Source organism: Amblyomma mixtum, chromosome 3 (genome assembly GCF_055824585.1).
Source record: "Amblyomma mixtum isolate Tamu chromosome 3, ASM5582458v1, whole genome shotgun sequence".
NCBI lineage: Eukaryota > Metazoa > Arthropoda > Arachnida > Ixodida > Ixodidae > Amblyomma > Amblyomma mixtum.
In genome coordinates, this window is record NC_143014.1 from 231,097,195 (window position 1) to 231,118,161 (window position 20,967).

The following is a 20,967-nucleotide window of genomic DNA, read 5'->3' on the forward strand; positions in this document are numbered from 1 at the left end:
TTCGTTGTGCACAGCACAGGGGCACTCCGCACTGTTGATGAGATGAATGTGCACGTGGAGGATGTGTTCACCCTAACTGACAACTCTCTGTGAGAGGGTGCCTTCAATGGATACATCAAGTGCATTGAGAAATGCATTGAAGCAAACAGCATCCATATTGAATGCTGAGCTCAACACAAATGGCCCTTCTCAGGGCCACCCAAGTCGTGCCTGGTGAGAGATTGCGCAGCACCGCTGCTCCACATCCTAGCCTCTACAAATAAACCAGAGCAAAACATTAACTACGCAGATGGCTTGGCACAGCAGCTGCTCGTAGTCTGACCTTAAAATACCATGGACATTTGTTGCATGATAAAGTGTGACATTATATCATAGCCACTAACAGAAAGATAAAAGCAGACGATGCGAAACGAAAGTTTAAACGCTACATTTCAATAGACAGAAACTGAACTCATTGAAATTGCAGCACTTTCATGCAAACTATTTTCTGTGTCCAACACTTGATAACGTAGCCAAGGAAGTGCTTTTAAATCAACTGCGCAGCCTCCCTCAACCCCTCTCTTCAGCAGAGGGCTCGTTTTTCCAGTGGGTGTGAGATGGCACCATGGGTACAATTGCTGTGAATGTGAAGCCTTTCGGTTTATCATCACTGTAGAAAATAGAGATTTCCTAAAAATTGTGACCGAACCAAGCAAGTAACCCAATTAAATGCAGTATAAAGCAAAACTGACCATCAAATGAACCTCAGTGCGAAACTTGAGCCTGAACACACATGCGGTTAAGCTGAGATAATTTTGTTTTTATTTTATCTGATTGACTCAACAGTTAGTACAAGGGGCACAGGAAACCTGTTCATTTTTACAAACCCTATTTTAATAAGCAACAAAACAACTAGGAAGAATCTGGACACCAAGGATAGCTTCACTTCATCTGTTTGCTGTGTTTGCTGTCCTTTCCGTTTCTTTACGCATTATATTTACTCCATAACAGTCAACATATTCAGAATGCTAGTTGTAATTTTACGATTGAGCCATCCAGTTTTACAAGCACTTGGCTTGGGCTGTGCAGCCAACTTGGTCATTAGTCATGAGTTCAAGTATGAACTGTTCTTGCTTTTATGGTGTAGGGTTGGTTTCAAAGCCTCTTCTTCATGGCGTGCCATTTGTTACTGGCTGAGAGGGATTTAGTTTGGAATTTAAGAATGAATCCTGGGTATATGGACTTTTGCTTCGCCAGTTCTAGATGCACGATTTGTGCACTGTCTCCTTCATCATATCCCCCTCATCCCCACCACATGGCATCCTTCATAATGCAAGTCTGCCGCTCAGATGCAAGAATACAGTAAATTTTTAATTTTCTTTCAGTGTCTATTTGTTGTGCCATGAAAGCTGCAACCAGTATTGTCCTGGAAAGGTTGAAAGACATATTTCCTCGTGCTGGATCCTTTTTACGCATGTGCGATTTTTTGTCTTGGCAGTTGCGGCTACCTTCCTTTCAAACCCTTGGTTCCTGCTGTCCAAGACTAGGTGTGCGAGGTCTGTCACACTTGTTGAATAAAAGTGGCATTGCAATGTTAACCAAGCATGAGGTCTTTATTCATTCTTTTGTGCCTGAACGTGCAAACAGGTCTCCTAAATCGTAATATTTAGTATGTAGGAGGGGGTTGTGGCTGAGCAGAACCTAGGTCGCTTTGCAACATTCAGCAAAGGTGCAGGCCAAGCGTTCGGGCTGCGAGCGAGCGTCACACCTCAGGATCGTCGTCGTCTTTCACTACCACAGTTCACCACAGTAAGCGAGCGCGGCTGCTACACTACAAGTATTTTAATTGTTTTCAGAAATGCTTGTTTCAAGCTGATGGTGTCAAAACACAGCGGTAATTTCTGCAGCGCAAATGAGGGGGCAGCCAGATTGGGCACTGCCTTTCTGGTTAGTTGGGCATCCAGTCTGAACCTAATTTTTGTATACTCAGGAAATGGATTCAAAGTATGATGTCTTTAAGTGCTGTAAGATTTTTGCATGCCATGAGAACTGAAAAAAAGCAGAGAAAAGGAACAAAAAATGATGAGAATAACACTTGGAGTGACACTTTTCATTTTGCTTCAACCTTTCTTGGAGGTGAGTGCTGTTCAGACCACCGTGAAGGCAGCGGAAAAAAAAATAAAAGCCTGTAAACACCCAGGCCTTTCCCAGAAATTGAGAGTCAAACAGGAGGTGAGGTTAGGGGGGCAGCAGTGTTAACCTCCAAATCTTGGCAACAAAGAAGCATTGGGAAGCTTCCCTTGTGAAGTTAGTCTCCCCTGCCCTGTCTATGGCCCCATGTGCAGAGGGAGGATGCTGTTAGAATGCGTGGCTGTGGGCTGCATGTAGGCAAGGTGTGTTTCTGTAGCACCCAATCTCAGCACTGGACGAGGGAAATGGGTGCGTAAAACACTTGTTCGTCTGATCTTTTTATTTTGAATTTTCTAGGTGAATAACTTTCGATTATGATGTAATAGTAGCGCACAAGGAACATGAGGAACGGAAAGGAAACGACTATTGTTACATCATGAACATTATCCTGCTTGCCCAACTTGTGGCTTTGCTTAACTTTTGATTACCTGCTCCAATTTCAATCGTTCCTTTTGCACTGATCTCTGGAGCGCGTAAGGAATCCATTCAACTAGATTAATCGGCACTGAGAAAAACATTGCAGTGCCCCTTTATGGTTTGTCTCCCTTGTGGTTGCAGATCACCCAGTGCAAGGAGTGACTCCTCTTGCAGCAGTGGTGGACTTGTTATTGACGAAAAATATGGTAAGTGCATAAGCCTCTTGTCCCCTGTGGCTTCTCTCATTGAAATCATTTGTTGTCCAGCTGTGTGGCACCTTTTTCATTCTAAATTCAAGTATTGTGCAAGCAGATTTCTCAGGGTGCTGGTTTCATATAGTGTTTTACAAGAAACGCGTTCCTTTTATCCCATATTACTCTTTATGATAGAAGGCAATAGTAGGCTTGCTGTTACTGTTTGGGTTCCTGAAAGAACTAATATAAAAAAATAACACTTTACATTTTAGTATGTGTATAGCCTGTCAGCATAAGTCATTATTCCAGCCCTGTGTTTGGCACATGAGCACATGATCGTCCTGAGACCTGCGATGTATTTGAGTTCACAAATTTTTTGTAGGCTTTCAGAATAAGCTTGTAGGAATACAAATGGGAAAAGTGAGATATTTTTTCAACAGCACAGATAGTTTCAGCTTAGTACAATGTCCATTAAAATGGACAGAGGACAGCAGGACTCTAGCCATATTTTTCCACCCAGTGGGCATGCCACAAATTACTTGAGATATAGCTGTGAAACTTGTGGGGACGCCTTCGTCCCCTGCGTTCGCTTTTCCTCAACTCACTAGTTCCCTGTGGTTAGCTTCCCCGCAACGCACTCCCTTTAGTGGGGTTACTTTTAACTAACAGGGGAGGGCGCTCGCATCGTAGCGACAGCAGCGCCACGGATGGCGTGTTTTGCCGCTCGCGCGCGGGGGAAGGCTCTCTCTCTTTTGCTCGGGACCGGGAAGCGTGTGGACGTTCACGCGCAAAGCTCCGCTCTTCGCTGCGGGTGACCTCGTGTGGAAACGTGTTCCCCTCAGCTCGTCCCGTCCGGCCTCGGAGATATTCCCTCCGCCCTACCGTGGGCGAACATTCGCTCGTAACCGTGCTGGTGAGTCGGACATCCTCGATTCCTCAGTGTATTTTGTTGCTAGCTGGCCTTATTGTTGTTGCAGCAATAAATGCCTTGTTTATGTCAGCCAGTGTGTCGTTCCTTTGTTCCCGTAGCGCAAGGCCCGCCGTGGTCGCCGTGCGCTCGGTAGCGTACGCGACCACGGGGTGGGGTCCGCGCGGCCTTGAACTCTGTCAGCCGCGGTTAAACGGGGAGAACGTGTTTATCCCCCCTATTTTAAAACCCCATAAACTTGCGCGACTAAGTATGGAGGTCACCATTGAGTTGGCCGTACTCAAATTAGCTTGGACAGCAATTTTTATGATATTCAGTTTAAGTCAAATTTTTGGGGTGGCCCACCTAATTTTGGAGGTCACCAGTAAGTTGGCCATACTCAGTTAGGTTGGAAAGCATTTTTTGTCAAATTCGGCCAAAGACAAATTTCGGGGGTTCAGTGGGCCAAATTTCGGGGGTGGCCGACCTAAATTTTGAGATCACCATTGAGTTTGCCATGCGCAAATTAGGTTGGACAACAATTTTGGTGAAAGTCGGACGAAAGAAAATTTTGAAGGCCTGGTGGGCCAAATTTCAAGGTGGCCCGCATAAATTTTGAGGTCACCATTGAGGGACCGTCGTCACCACTGGTTTTGTCCGTGCATTTATCCTCAAGTGTTACACTGAAGTTTGGATTGATAATAGTGTCGTCATAACTATCTGATAATCCATTGTCAAACTTGTTGCCTTGTGCAATTCTTTGCAAAATGCTTCGGTATTGTCATCAGAAACACGAGGCCTGCCAACTAGAAAAAAAGACATGATTTCGTTCTGAGCCGTTCAATACCAGCAGTATTCGTTTACGGTTATCACCAAAGCCATCTCATAAGCATGGTCAAAATAACCAGGTTGAGTCTCAGCGTCCAACCTATCGGACACGCGAAATCAAATTAAAAGCAGAGAAAAGTGATGGCGTGTAGAGATAAAATTCTGATATCTGCTTGTTTCCTATTCTATTTTTGTTCATATCAAATCAAATTTACACCCTGAGAATAGGCAAAAATGGCAGAAACAATTTTTAGTCCTCAGCAGGTGGCGCAGAACGCCACGCCACTGAATGCTGCCTTTGTTGGAGTGTTTTGGCGGGAAAGTGAAGAATTTAATTTCAAAAATGATGCACAAATGGCGCTACCAGTTGTCCAATGTATTGGACAACTGGGTTTCATGAAGATGAATGCTTTGGTGTTGGAGTACTGGCTTAATAACTAATGTCCAATATATTGGACAAATTTCCATAGACAGGTCTTGGGAGGATATTCACCATAATATGCAAAGCATACACATACAATACTGACTACATGGCTGCCTCTGCTCATGTAAACACTCAACAGCCATTACAAAGCCAGCATTCAGTTTTAACCCAAGAGAGTAGGGACACAAAAATTTGTTTCACTTTTTTCTTTTTCCTTTTAATATGTGTAAGGCATTGGTAAATGAATCACCATGTAGAATTTGCCTGCATCTGGCAAATAATGTATTTAATTTTTTTTCTCATGTAGGTTCAGTTTGAACAGCCAAACTGTAGCTGTGAAATCACAGCTGGGGTCGAGGTCACGTGATGCATGTGAAAACTGATTTAATTGCTGCTTTCTCATTGTAGTCCATCCTGACTCTTAAACCACCCTGCATAAACTGTGATACAGACGCTGTTCTTTGATCTATAGTCAATATGGCTTTTTGGGCAGTCTGGGACAAGGCTTCAAATTATTGAAATGTTTTGCATATCACTCTAAAAAGAAAACACACATAGACAGTTTGCTGTCCTTGCTGCTTTAAGCAGGAGAGCCTCCAAAACCCACAGTAAACCTATAGTACAGGGCATGATCTTCTGGCAGCTATGACATGTTGGCACAGTTAACGTTCATGAAAACTCCTCTGTGGTGCTCCAGAACTTTGTAAAAGGCAGCGCCATATGAAGTCGACGGTTGTCAGTGTACATATCTTGCATTCATTAATTAGTTCAAGAGGTGCATCAAATTAATTCTCTGATGCTTAATTTATATCTCAAATGCATTGTGCAGCTAATCACTGGTTTCAAATTATGGGTCTTTCAGTACTCTCGGGGGTCCATTAATGCATTTCAGTTGTTCGTGGTACTTCCAGAAAAAGCAGATGCTCTTTAGCTGAGAGAACGGGACTGTACTTGAAGCACTTGATGCTCTTAACACCAAATTATGCATGCCGTTGGAAACAAGCACATTCTGCATTTTAATTTTTGAAGAACTCTGTTCTCACCTCACATCTGCATTTTAGTAAAAACCAAGGGGTTTCATTCTTTCAGACACAGGTTTGTGTAGCTGTGTAAACAAACAAGTTAACACTTTGGCGTTAACTTTGACTTTTTTTTTTTCATCATTGCAACTGGTCACATACATCCTTTGGGCTGCCATCACACTGACCATTTTTCAGGAGGCACCAGTGCATCCATTCTTGAAAACCATTGTTCTGCATTGATTCATTACGGGCAGGACTGTCTGCTGTTTTAAGGGGTGTGCTTCTCGTGCGCTTTGCTGTTTCTAGCACTTGAAGGTAATCTTTGTGCTGCTTTATGTGAGTGAAAGTCTAAAGGGGCTCCTGTCTCTTTTTTTCTTTTTGTCACATTTCTGCTGCAACCTGATTACTATGACGGTGCTTCAACATAGTGGAGGACAGTCCATTGGAACCAAACAGCCCTGCAGCCTTGCGTGATGGTGCTCCAGCAAAGGATACTACACCTGAGGCTCAGGTTGGTGGATTCCTTCTTTTTTTGTCAGTTATCATCATGACCATTTCAATTGTTTTACTGTTTGATTAGAATGCCTAGCAAGTCTAGCTTCAGAGATTGACCCCTATGCGTGCTTGTCAGTTTACACAATCCTGACCGCACTTCATTGCGAGAGAAATCCTAGTCACATTGGGCGTTATTTGGCCTAACAACCCCGCTAAGCATTGCCCTGCCAATCCATTTTAACTTCAGTGCACCCTGCATCTGTAAGGAAGGTTCTGAGCATGAATCTCCCCAAAAAGCTTTTGTAGGGTAACAACGTATCAGTTCCTCAGTGGTGTGGAGGTGCATGCCCAGCTCCCGACCCAAAGGACAGTGGTCTGGCTGCCACTGCCTTGGATCGATGGTTGTGGCGCTCGGCTGCTGACCCAAGGATGCGGGTTCGATCTTGGCCACGATGGTCTCATTTCAATGGTGGCGAAATACTAGAGACCCATGTACTGTGCGATATCAGTATACGTTAAAGAACCCCAGGTGTTTGAAATTTTTTGGAGCCCTCCACAACAGTGTCTCTCATAGCCTGAACTGCTTTGGGGTGTTAAACCCCATAAACCATTAACCATACCACTGCATTTTACAGAGCTGGCATGAAGGTTGAAGTATGTCTGCCGCACAGCACACTTCTGATGCAACTTAGTTCATGTGCCTACTACTGGCTTAAGCCGCCGCGGTGGCTCAGTGGTTATAGTGCTCGGCTACTGACCCGAAAGGCGCGGGTTCGATCCCGGCCACGGCGGTTGAATTTCTTTGGAGGAGAAATTCTAGAGGCCTGTGTACTCTGCGATTTCAGTGCACGTTAAAGAACCCCAGGTGGTCAAAATTTACGGAGCCCTTCACTACGGCCTCTCTCATAGCCTGAGTCGCTTTGGGACGTTAAACACCATAAACCAACCAACCTACTACTGGCTTAGAAACATCGACGAAAATGCCTACCTCACATTGTGTATGGCAGGAGTGGCATGCATGTGTGTGATGGTATGTTTCCTCATGAAGGAAGTTAGTCTATCCAAACTGCTTTTCTGGCATATACTTTCTTTGTTTCCCATGATTCATTGCTGCTTTTTTGCCCTCGACATAGGAGGCTCCCTTTCATCTGGTGGCCCATTCTTTCTCACCCATCATTGTGGTTATCAGCACTTATGTACCACCACCAAAGAAATGTTTAAAGTTGTATGCAGTGTATTAGCTGGGAGCAGTTCATTGTCATCATCATCAATAGCAGCCTGACTATCCTCCGTTTCATACATCAGGTGCAACGCTATGAAAGGTACGAAAGTAGCCCAGATGAGAGAATAAAGGGAAGTGTGTTACTCCGTGCTTGTTGTGGTCGTGCCACCAGCCGGCTACCGTGCGACATGGCAGCTAGGAACCACCAAGGTGTGTTTTTTTTTTGTGGATTTCCTCTAATTAAAAAAAAAACTTTCAAGAATATTTTAACCCTTTGAAGGTTTTTGCCGTATATGTACGGCGGCGGTTTTCTGTCCCGCAAGGTCTTTGCCGTACGGGTACGGTTTCGATCTTCCGTTTGAAATTTTGCGCCAAAAGAACGATGCGTGCGCACTGGGGGGTGCTGCCACCTCTTAGGACTTACAAGAAGTGTTTGAATTTTGTGCTGCCTTCTTACGGAGATAAGCAGAACTTATGTCTAGCTTTAGTAGCTTTAGCGCAGCGGCACAGACGGCGGCAACACCCCTTTTGTAGTTTTGGTTTCGCCGCGTGATCGCAACGGAGTCGCGCGAAATTTGAGTTTTCTTTTTGTCAGCACTATCTTGCAGGGGCTGCCGAAGTTGATTTCTATCTTTATTGGCGCTGCTGTTAGCTTGTTTATCACCGTTGCTCGTGAGGTATTCTCGCCCTCTGTGGCAACGCGCCTACGCGGTTTCGATTCCGCCGCAGGATCGCAACGGAGTCGCGCGAAACGTGTTTTCTCTTTGTGGGCAGTGTTTTGCAGAGGCGGCGAAAGTTGATTTCTATCTTTATTGGTGCTGCTCTTAGCTTGCTTATCACCATTGCTATTCTATTCTATTGAACATTTTCCAGTTGTGAGTGATGCTGTCACCAAAGTACTGTTCCTAATTATTTTTTACTATTTATTCTCGATTATATGCATTTTGTAGATTCAAGATCCGCAATAAAGTAATTTGACCACCTGGGAAAGTTTTCTTCAAAATAATTCGACCCTCAAAGGGTTAAAAGATATCTTTTGTGGCTGCCTCTCAAGTGCACTTTTCTCTCTAATGGACTCAGAGCTTATCGATGCTGATCAGGAAGTTAGCTATGTATATTCATTCACTATGTAAATGAAAAGGTCTGGTTAGTTTTGGTGTTTTAATGTCCAAAAGCAACTCAGGCTATGAGGGACGCCATAGTGGAGGGCTGCGGATAATCTCTACCACCTGGGGTTCTTTACCACGCTCTGACATTGCACAGAGCACGGGTCCTTAGCATTTCGCCTCCATTGAAATTCGACCGCCGTGGCTGGGATTGTACCCGTATCCTTTGGGACAGCAGCCGAGCACCATAACCACTGAACCATAACCACTGGGTCGACGGGAAAGTTCCGCCATGTTTTACAGGTGGAGTGACTTGTAGGGCTCAAACATAGCCTTCTCTAAGGCTATGGCTCAAAGCTGCAGCACATGAAGTCTGTAGGGTATGTCAACTGCTGGACAAAGGCCTCTCCCATTGACCTTATCCCCACTAATTCCCTAATCTCATCCACCCACCTAATTTTCTGGCACCCCCTGCTATGCTCATCTTGGAAGTAGATTCTGTTACCCCTAGGCACCACCACTTATGCCCTGCCCATGCTTATTTCTTCTTGATTTTGGCTAGGATGTACCATGTTTACTCACGTATGTTGCACACTTTTTTCTTCATAGCAGCTGACGTACGGCCCATTTTGGATATACGGATATCTGTAGGAGATCCGCCGATCTTTGACGGATCTCCCACGAACATCCGATCCGGATATCCAAGGATATCCCCCATGGATCTAATGGGGCCATTGGCATGCCATGCCTCCTGCACCTTCATGAAGCAGGCCTTGGTGACTGCAGCCAGTGATATATTCGGCAGTTCCCATGGGCTTGTATAAAAGCCCACAGAATACCCGAAATTGGACATACGTCCACCGTATGTCAGATGCATGCCTCTATAAAGCAAAATGTATCACATTGAAGACAATTTTATTAATGACATCAAAGGTGCTTTCTGTCTTCAAGAGGAATTGTTCTAGCTGGTCATACCGGCAGAAGTTTCATGCAATAGGAAGGGTTACTATGTGTAGCCAGTACTCTCATGGTTGAACTTGGTATTCCAAAAAGGGATGTCCTGAAAAAAGAAACCAAAACACAAATACAATACTGTTACTGAAAGGTTAAGCAAAGTTTTTAGTGCGAGGTAATAAAAGTAAAAATGTTAATGAAAGGCAGTATGAAGAGAATTTTATAATTTTAACCCAGAGTTTCTCCAGCCTTGCTGACACATACCAGTGCAATTCTGTGACCTGATAAGAGGTACACAAGTGTTTACAATGCATATAGCACACAAAACAAAATCAAGCTAGTAATCTACATTGCCACAGTGCCAGCCATAGCTTGCAGAGGTATCTTACCTTCAGGTTGCAATGGTCTGAAAACTGACGGAAAAATGCGAGAGCAGGCAATTTTTTTCTGACCAGTTCTATGAGAAAAGATAACACCACACTTATGTTTCCCTACATATTACTGAAATAGTAATAATGAAGATATATTTTCAAGCAACTGGCTATGAAAGAGAAAAAGTGCATTGATGATGTTGGCCTGCTGGTCAAGAGAAACTGGTTTGTGCTTTCCTTTTCCACTGTTTAGCCTTGCAAAATGAGCGAGACGTTCACACTGTCAAGCACGCCAAATGCTCTGGTGAAGAGTGGAACCATGTGACTATGCTGTGAAAATGCAGTCTACACTGCCCGTGGCATCTGAGAAACAACGTGCTCACAGTGGGCCGTATGTAACGAGGAGGTTTGAGAGCAGGGGACCTCCAGTGCCCTTGACAGTTCTGTTGAGGCAAAGCGTAGTGCAGTGGGCTGTGTGCACCGCACGGCGTGGCATCATTCTATGGGCCACACACTTGAGTTGCGGCGAAGATGGGTGCGCTGGCATGAAATCACGCGCTGAAGCCAAAACCAATGAATCGTGTAGAGAAATTTTATTTATTTACAATACTGTAAGCCCTTTGCAGGCTGTTACAGGATGGGGAAAAAAATACAATGTAAACACACATTGCTACATGAAGCACAATTCCAGTTTCTTTTCAAAACTCTCAAGTGAATTGGAGTAAAAAAACACATGCAAATCGAGATTATTAAATTCAACAATGGTTTTCAGGAGGAAAGAGTACTTGAAGAGGTCAACTCTAGGTGTATATGTCATAAAGGTGAATGGATGATTAGTACGGGGCGACGATCTGCCTGAGGGTCGAATGTACTAAGTAGAATCTAAGTTAAAGTTATTTTCACGGAGCATGTACAGAAACTGGAGGCAACCTATTTCTCTACGTGTGACTAGTTTGGGAAGCTGAGCTTGAATATGTAGAGCTAACACTGATTGTGTTTTGCGGTAGGTGGAAAATATGGATCTTAAAGCTATTTTTTTCACTTTTTCAAGTTTATCATTTGGTATTGGTAATGTGGGTCCCATATTATACTTGCGTACTCTAACTTAAGTTGGATCACACTTTTATATGTTTGAAACCTAACATCTGGAGTTGCGTGTTGAAGTTTTCTTTTTATAAAGCCAAGCTTTCGTTAAGTTAAACTGCATATGTGATCGATGTGTTCATCCCACAATGTAAAGTTTCGGTAATTGTGACGCCTAAATATTTTAGTTTACAAGACTTTGAGATTGGAATGTTGTTAATACTATAAGTGTAGACAAGGGGAGATTTCTTGTTAGTAACACTCATGGCGACAGATTTATTGGGATTAATTTGCATGTCCCATCTCAGGCACCAGTTATAAATTTTTTCCAAACTCTGATCAAGCAATATTTGATCATTAACATTTTAGACATTGCAAAACAAGAGACAATCACCTACAAACAGTCGCACTTCCACCTAACGGTCAATATCCTCAGCAGTATCATTAATGTACAGTAAGAAAAGTATAGGACCAAAACGGAACCTTGAGGAACTCCTAACAATACATGGAAAGTGGTTGAACATTCAACAGATATTTGAACGTATTGTTTCTTGTTAGATAGGTAAGCACAAATGCAGTTAATAACCTTTAAATCAATACCGTACACATGCATTTTTTCTAGAAGTTTTCATGGCACACCTTATCGAAAGCTTTAGAAAAATCCAATGCGATTACATCATTTCTTTTTTTTTTCTGTTGATAGCTGTGGCAAAAGCATGAACAGTTTCAAACAGTTGAGTGACTGTCGACAAGCGACGTCAGAAACCATGTTGTTGGTTATAAAAAAAGGTTGTTATTTTCTAAAAACTCTACTAAGTATTTAGCTACTATATGTTCAAGCAATTCGCACGGCGTTGATGTAATAGAGATGGGACGATAATTTTCTATGTTCAAATTATTACCCAATTTAAAAGCTCGTGTGACCCTGGTGAGCAGCCACTCACTCGAAACAGAGCATTCATGCAGAGATACAGTAAAAATCTTCACCAAAAATTCTGAGACCGTAGGCAATAATGCTTCAAATACTCGTTTGGTATGAAATCAGGACTTGGCAACTTTTTCTGGTCTAGCTTTAATACTGATAACATTACGCTTTCATTTCAAATTGCAATTTTTGTGTCATTAGTACTATCAGCGGAGGCACTGTGCAGTGCTACCATTGTGCTTTATTGGGCGCTCGAACAAAAACTGAGCTGAAGAAGTTGTTAAATGCATTTGCAATTGTATACACTTCGTTGCAAAATTTTCATTCAGTTCAGATTTTGAGCCAGGTAAGTATCTCCAGAATTTTTTCAGAGAGCTTCGCAGATAGTCTTGTAATGATGTGGAAAAGTACAATCTTTTCTCCTTCTCCAATTCAGCTATGACATGTTTTCTAAGAGTATCAATATGGATCGTGTTTTTAGGAATATTTTGCCTTGCGCACTGCAGCTTTTGTTTCAAATGAATTACATTACACGTTATCCAGGGATTTGGTTTATCTGCTTGTCATCTGCCTGGCTGGAACTATAAACAGTTACTGTCTTAATGCGTTTTATATTCCTATCAAGCCCAAGATTTGCCAGAACAGCTCTATGGTCTGAAATTCCGTCCTCTGCACTTACTTTGTATTGAGAACTGTTCTCTGATAGAAAAATTAAATCCAGAATAGCACTGCTTTGGCACACTGTGCGAGTTGCTTGATTTACCACTTGGATGAGGCCATGCTTTGCCATTAGTTCCAACATATAATCATCATGCAATCTATCTACTGTTCTCGGAATTCGAGATTCCCAGACTACACCTGGCAGCTTAAGATCTTCTAATAGTACAATCCTACTACGATTATTGGCAACATTCACAATATAATCATCCATCTTTTGGGAAAATTCGACAGAGCTCCCAGGGGGCCTGTACATTACGCCAATTATTATTATGCTCATCTTTAAGTAGCTTGCACCATACACTTTCATGCTCATTCATGAATGGAAGCGGTTCGTAGGTTAAGGCGATCAACGCCACCACCTCTTGTTTTTCAGTCTATTCTGAATACATTATAAAAAGTTGGGAACACTTTATCGTTCAGTACGTCATCGTGCAACCGAGTTTTAGTAATAGCAATTAGGTGGGGTTCGTGTAAAATTGTCAAGCTTTCGAGACCGTCAGGCTTAATAACTAGAGTACTACGGGCATTAACATTTAGTAATCTGAGTTCATTCTTGGACATTTGGCATTCAGTTTTATCGGCTGAAGCTTCCCGAGGGTTGCGCACCTTCACACGACTGTTACATTGCAGTTTCCAAGTATAGGACACGCTATTTATTATCAGTTTGTCGCGGATAAGCTGAACTTTTGTGCCTGCGCTTTTTTCGTTCTTTGGCGGCTGCCACAGTAACTTTCTGTTCAAAAGGGTTTCTGCCAAGTAGTCATGTGAAATGCTTATATCTGGTCCCTTCAGCGTACCACAATTTTTGAAAACAGCTAACTTTTCATTGTAGTCGTAGAGTTTCATAATAACTGGTTGAATTCGGCCATTTTTCGGTTGTCTGAATTTGTGAATTCTTTCTACAGATGTAGCAGTTACACCAAGGGTACCGGAAAAGACTTCTACAACTTTTTTTAATGCCAGTTCTTGTTTCATGTGCGTCTTCTTTAACACCAAAAACAATAATATTGTTGCGTCTGGATCTGTCCTCTAGATCTACCACTTTTTCTTCCTGGCGTCTGACAGTATGTTCTAATGCGCAAACAGTGCCAGTAATTTAGAACAGTGTTCGGCAAGTGACACCAGCTTCCCTTCAAGTTAGCCTGGCTTCAATGTTAGTTTGTTTGTCCAATATCTGCTGTAACATTTTATCAATTGTGGGACCTGGATTAAGTTCAACATCTCCACAGAGTAAAATCTTAAGGTGCGACCACAGAAGACATAAACGCAACATACTTCACTGGGAGCAGTCGCACAACAATGCAAAGATCATTCGAATGAAGACTTGAAAAGGGAGAGTAATAACGAACCTGTAAGATTAGCCATGCATGGTTAAACGACATGTTCGCTGCAGTGCTGCTGCTCCAATTGAAGACAGGGGCGATTCGCTCTCGTCTTAAATTCTTGACAGCAGTCAGTAAGGTCGGCCCTCTCGGAAAATTCCAGTAGCCAGCTGTGATGATGTCACCGGCTGGCAGCGATGATTTCAAAAGAACTGGGGGCATGCTTCTCTGTGAGGAGATGTTGATGGCCAACAGCAGGATCTATAAAATGAGCCATGCACGGTTAAATGACATGTTCGCTGCAGTGCTGCCGCTCCCACTCAAGTGCTGCATGCAGGCCCCACTTCAGGAACAGTTTTCAGCATGTTTTGAGTGCTGCTTGGCAGGGCTGGCTTTGCGCGATAATTTGTTTTCCACATTGGCATACTCGGCGTGAAATGGCTAGTGGAATTCATTCATAGGTTCATTTGAACCCTTTGTAGAAAAAAGCCGCCGTGGGGCTCAGTGGTTATGGTGCTTAGCTGCTGACCTGAAAGGCGCGGGTTTGATCCCGGCCGTGACGGTCACATTTTGGTGGAAGTGAAATACTAGAGACCTGTGTGCTTTGCAATTGGTCTAAATTGGTTTTTTGAAGAAAGGAAATGGCGCAGTATCTGTCTCGCATATCTCAGTGGACACCTGAACCATGCCGTAAGGAAAGGGAGCAAGGTGGGAGTGGAAGAAGAAAGAGAGAAAGAGGTGCCATAGTGGAGGTCTCCGGAATAATTTCAGCCACCTGGGGATCTTTAACGTGCACTGGGATCACACAGCACATGGGTGCCTTTTGCGTTCCTCTTCCCTCAAAACGTGGCCGCCGCGGTTGGGTTCAAACCCAGGTGCTCCGGCTCGGCCTTAACCACTGAGCTACCATGGCAGGTTACTTTGCAATGTCACTGCACGTTAAAGAACCCCAGGTGGTCAAAATTATCTGGGTCCCTCATAGCCTGAGTCACTTAGGGGCGTTAAACCCCATAAAACCTAAACTTCTCCTCTTTTATATCCGCCCTGGCAGCTCAATAGCTTTGGCATTCGGCTGCTGATCCCGAGGTCACTGGTTCGACACCAGCTGCGGTGGCCACATTTCGGTGGAGGTGAAATGAAAAAGGTACTCACGTGCTGTGTGATGTCAGTGCACAATAAAGAACCCCAAGTGGTCTAAATTATTCTGGAGCCCTTCACTGTGGCATCTCTCATAGCCCATTTGTTGCTTTGGGAGGTTAAACTCCATACATACCGCACATAATTTTCCCCTCTGCTACATGTCCTGGCACTGCTCTGCCAGCTTATTTTCTCTTTTTTTTTCTCACTTTCCTTCACCATTATCTGACTTTCTGCTTATGCTCACGACAGTGTTGTCATGTCCAGTGTATTGTCCTTAATTGTTACAGTCCTTACCAGAGCAGCAGCAACACTAGCAGAGTTAGCCGATAGAAACATTAAGTCTAAATATGTGCGTGGCTGCCATACTTGCAATACTGGAGGGTTGCTTAACTACAGGCAAGGATTCGTTTTTATTATTATTCCTGTAATAGTCAGGAGTACATGCGTGGACTTGTTGGGCTCCAGAGTGAAAAGGGCATTGCCACAGGCATGAAATTTGATGGAAGGTAGGTGCGCTTAATGGCAGAGCAATTGCATAAAATGTGGTTCTATCCACCCTATATACGCAATGCCTTGTGACCTCGAGAGTACCAGAAGCTTGGAAGAACGCTAACATTATCTTAATTCATAAGAAAGGAGACGTCAAGGACTTGAAGAATTACAGACCGATCAGCTTATTGTCCGTTGCCTACAAGGTATTTACTAAGGTAATCGCTAATAGAGTCAGGACAACCTTGGACTTTAGTCAACCAAATGATCAGGCAGGCTTTCGTAAAGGATACTCGACAATAGACCACATTCATGCTATCAATCAGGTGATAGAGAAATGCGCGAATATAACCAACCCCTATATATAGCCTTCATTGATTACGAGAAAGCATTCGACTCAGTGGAAACCTCCGCTGTCATGCAGGCATTGCGGAATCAGGGTGTGGAAGAGTGCTATGTGAAAATATTGGAAGATATTTATAACGATTGCACAGCTACTATAGTTCTCCATAAACTCAGCAATAAAATTCCAATACGGAAAGGTGTCAGGCAGGGAGACACGATTTCGCCAATGCTCTTCACTGCCTGCTTACAGGAGGTATTCCGGGGACTGGAATGGGAAGAGTTGGGGATAAGAGTTAATGGAGAATACCTGAGTAATTTGCGATTCGCTGATGACATTGCCTTGCTAAGCCACTCAGGACAAGAACTGCAAAGCATAATCAATCAGCTAGACAGGCAGAGTAGAACGGTGGGGCTAAGAATTAACATGCAGAAAACCAAAGTAATGTTCATTAGCCTTGCAAGGGAACAGCAGTTCGCAATTGGTAGCGAGGTGCTGGAAGCAGTAAGAGAATATGTCTACTTAGGGCAGGTAGTGACGTAGTGACCGCAAATCCGGATCATGAGAGCGAAATAACTAGAAGAATAAGAATGGGATGGAGTGCATATGGCAGGCTCTCTCAGATCATGAATGGTAGCTTACAAATATCCCTAAAGAGAAAAGTATACAACAGCTGTATCCTACCGGTACTCACCTATGGGGCAGAAACGTGGAGGCTAACAAAGAGGGTTCAGCTTAAGTTAAGAACAACGCAGCGAGCTATGGAAAGGAAAATGATATGTGTAACGTTAAGAGATCGGAAGAGGGCGGAGTGGGTGAGGGAACAAACGCGGGTTAATGACATCTTAGTTGAAATCAAGAGGAAGAAATGGGCTTGGGCAGGGCATGTAATGCGAAGGCAAGATAACCGCTGGTCCTTAACGGTAACGGAGTGGATTCCGAGAGAAAGCAAACGTAGCAGGGGACGGCAGAAAGTTAGGTGGGCGGATGAGATTAAGAAGTTTGCGGGGATACAGTGGCGGCAACTGACAAAGGACAGGGTTAATTGGAGGGACATGGGAGAGGCCTTTGCCCTGCAGTGGGTGTAGTCAGGCTGATGATGATGATGATGATGTGGTTCAAGGTTTTTTGGTAGGCTGACTAATGAAATAATTAAAATAAGTAAAAAAAATGTTTGGCATCTCTCGTCGTGCTTTCTGTAGTGGCTTGTGGGCAGGCAATAATTTTTACCACTGAAGCATTCTGTGGCAAATCAAGACAAATTCAAGAAGCCAGACTGCTTTTGAACTTTGCATGGTCATGCCAAAAACCAGGTTTTTGTTAAGTGTTTTAGAGGGTGTGCATGACTTCTTCCTTCCTTTCTGTTTTGCCACGTGACATGGCAAATGCAGGCACAACCTTGCATAGCGGCGTGCTCCATGGAGCAGATTCAAGAGCATGTGTGGAAGGACCTGTGGCTGCTGCTGCCAAATGGGAAGAAGCTGCTGCTACGTCATCGAGCATGGACAGATGGCAGTCAAAATGGCAGGCTGGTCAGTGTCTATGTTTTAGAGTAGCACAATGCTGCTGCTAAATCTTGCGCGGTGACTGTTTTAAGCTGTTGGAATTATTTGCCAAGTCTGTCAGTTTATCATATACGTTTGTCGAGGATGTTTCTCATTACTTAATAACACTTGCCCATTTATGTAACCTTAATGGTGCCTGAAACTCAATTCACAGCGGCTAGGCTTGTCATTATCATGTGTTATAGGTGCCGACAACAAATATCACATTGAGATGTTTGGTTATGAATAGGATACGCTTTCATGACTTAAAAACATCAGTTTCAAGTTTCACAAACACAGCACTGAAGTGAGCACATTCATATGAGGGCACACACTCTTTCACAAGCTACTCATTCATCTGCGCGGTGGCTCAGTGGTTATGGTGATCGGTTGCTGACCCAAAAGACACAGGTTCAATCCTGGCCACGGCGGTCAAATTATGATGGAGGTGAAATTCGCCATTTACCGTGTGCCACAAAAACTGACTTCCCTTCCTCTCTTCCACTGTGACATTTTCTGGTCGCCCGCACTGGCCATGGGGGCATGGAGTTGCACCTCCTAAAAGCCTTCTATCTCCGTGTCCATAATTAAGCCACTTCTTGAATAATAAACTAAAAAGAAATTTAAAATCTTTAATGGACCGAAAATGCTCCTCTTGAATAAGCACAATGCAGTGAAAGCTTGTTAACTCGAACCTCATTGATTCGTATTTCTGGATAATTGCAAATGTACGACTAGGCCTGTCCATGCTCCAAAGGAGTCTGTGCAAGCCATATAGCCCCTTAATTTGAACCCTAATGGGTTGCATCACCGATAATTTTAACTATGCGCAGCTACAACTGGGCAGCCTCTGCACGCAGCAAACCAATGAATGCTTCCGCGAGGTTGCCCTGCCTCTTTGGAGGAGATGTGGAGAGGGAAAAAATGACATGCAACGTAACTGGGGAGGCGCAGCACCCAGTAAATAGGTAGGGATGGGAATAAGACACGTCGCAGCTTCTCCAGGACTCTAAATGCGAATGTGGGGTCATGCAGGAAACCGAGACTTCCGCTAAGCGAACGCTTTGGAGTTCTCGCTGGTGTTTGCTGCGCATCTTTGTCTTGGTTTTCCAGTTCCCTTAGCATCACATTCCATGCGATTAACTGCAGTCAGAGCGATTAACATACATGATGTGCCCCGGTGTAGTGAATTAGAAGTGTCACCTGTTTGCGGTAACTACCATGACAAAACACTTCAAGAGGAGACTGAAACCATGTGTGAAGTCGATGCTGGTGCGTTATTGAAACGTGATATGGCCAAAAAGTGCACGTGTTGGTTTGGCAGTTTATGACTTGGGGCTGGAAGGCTGCAAAATCAGGTAACGTGTGTGCAGCTGTGCTGGCGACTTTCGCTTTTTGACCTAAATGGCTGCGCAACCTTTTACTCACAGGTATGAATTTGCGAGTCCGGACGTTGCAAACAAGCGGAGCCGTGGGATGGTCGCATGCTGCTTGATATTCCACTCTTTCCACCTCATGCTCACAGGCTTGTTGCACCCCTTTCACGACTCCGGTGCAGACCTTCGTTGCGCAAGTTTGGACAAACCAAACATTGCCTGCCTCTTTTTCAGTTTTAAAGGCTAAGTACAGGTCTTACGATAAATCGGGCTTTAGAAGAGAAGGCATTGGCTGTTGCCTTCCAGGAAAAAGGAAGGAGATGATGAGAGTGAAATAGGGTAATTTTGCTACCTGACTCTTTACCGATCGTAAAGTACTGCATATTCTGTTCACGTTTGTTATTTTGAACTTAAATTAATTCAACTGTGTCAGTGTCCTTGTGGAGTTCGAATTAATGAGCTTTTACTGTATATGCTCAAACTTTCTTGCATTGCATACAGCTTTGTGCACTAGAAAATGCACTATCACTAGAAGGCTTGTTTCGGGTAGAAATCGGAATTAGCCTGATTTTGAAGAAACCTATTCGAGGTGTGAGAACCAGAAAAATCTGGTTTTACCCAAAAACGAAGGTTCCCACATATATGTGTATTTTTTCCACTCGTCCGTAGCCAGTCCCACCTCGTGATAGTGAACTCAACAGCGCTCAAGCTGACTATGGCAGGCCGTGCTTTTGGGAGCAAGGCAATACAACAATGTGGCATTTATTGCTGCTGAAACAATTAACATGGGCTAGGAGAAGTTCCACGGAAGGGCTGCACTAGAGAGTCAAGGACGTCTCCGACTCATTAGTGAAGTTACGAGTGATCGTTTGCTCAGGCCAGGGCTGGGCAGAGCCGATGCTCCTAGGCTGGATAGAGCAAGCTTTTGAGAATTGTTTCTGCAAAACCACAACTTGATGGTGAAGAGCGGAGCTGCCTGCAGTTGTCCATGCGCTTCAAGTTGCCTGAGTCCAAGGCCCGACGAAAGAACACCTTTCTCCTGCGCTGCAGCAGTTCTTGCTAAGCAAGCACAGGCACCCTCCATTGTTGCTAGAGCAGCTAAACAAAGAAGAACAGGAACTGTTGTGGGAAGATTATACGGGGAAGGTCACTTCCAGAAGACTGTTGCCTGCGACTCTTCACAACCTTTACTTTTTTTTTTTGTTGCATTTTCTAGCCTATAAAAAGTGATTTCCGTGTTGTTTTTTTTCAGAAAACTGTTTCGGTACAGTGCAACCCCAATTATGCGTTCCTCGTTCCTGCGACAACCCACATTTTATAACGAATTAGCATGGGCCCGGCGAATCTTGCATAGGGATAATGCATTAAAAGCCTCGATTATGAAATGGAAAAATATGCACGTCCCGCTTTGTTCGAAGGCCCAGAATAAGAGACACTGGCGGAGCACATTATTGCCAGATGTGACATCAAGCAAGTTAGTTCTAGATTGGAATCGAGACAGAGATGTGCTGCTCACAACAATGCAATCGAAAGCATGATGACCTGTAACGACGGCTCTGTTGACGCTCCGACTCTGATTCTGTGTGTGCGACCCATGGCCGTCAATGCGAGGTGGCTCACTTGGCCCGTTTTTTCTCACGCTTCGCTGAAGAAGGCGTGAGAGAAATCAGGTATATGTTCATACCAGCATTAAGTTATTGTAGATTGTACAAAATTAGACATTTCTGTGATCATTGATGGCTAGTTTGAAAGCGCTGCATCTTCGGTGGGAGCACATTAAGCCTAGCAACACCGAGTGAGCCAGGATCGAGCGCCGCATTGTTACCCAGTGGGCTGCACATCACTGCAGAAAGCGCGCCACCAGCGCATTCGCGTTGCAGGCGGCTATCGTGCTTTCGTTTTTTTCTTTATGATGC

The 20,967-nt window shown here is 43.9% G+C and overlaps 1 protein-coding gene across 13 annotated transcripts in view; it reads left to right on the top strand.

Moving 5' to 3' along the window:
• LOC149353977 (little elongation complex subunit 2-like) overlaps positions 1 to 20,967 on the top strand; it is a 100,412-nt gene that overhangs the window by 61,236 nt on the left and 18,209 nt on the right. For 4 of the 13 annotated variants that reach the window (XR_016289622.1, XM_089577431.1, XM_089577434.1 and 1 more), the window contains exons 3-4: positions 15,211 to 15,303; positions 17,523 to 17,663. Coding sequence is in view for 6 of the 13 variants with exons in the window: in XM_089577431.1 (XP_089433557.1) it covers positions 15,295 to 15,303; positions 17,523 to 17,663 (150 nt within the window). In the remaining 7 variants the exon portion in view is untranslated. Of the gene's footprint in view, positions 1 to 1,477; positions 1,539 to 2,727; positions 2,793 to 6,389; positions 6,473 to 15,210; positions 15,304 to 17,522; positions 17,664 to 20,967 lie in introns of those variants that run through there. The other 9 variants (XR_016289616.1, XR_016289621.1, XM_089577433.1 and 6 more) reach the window with 7 other exon arrangements.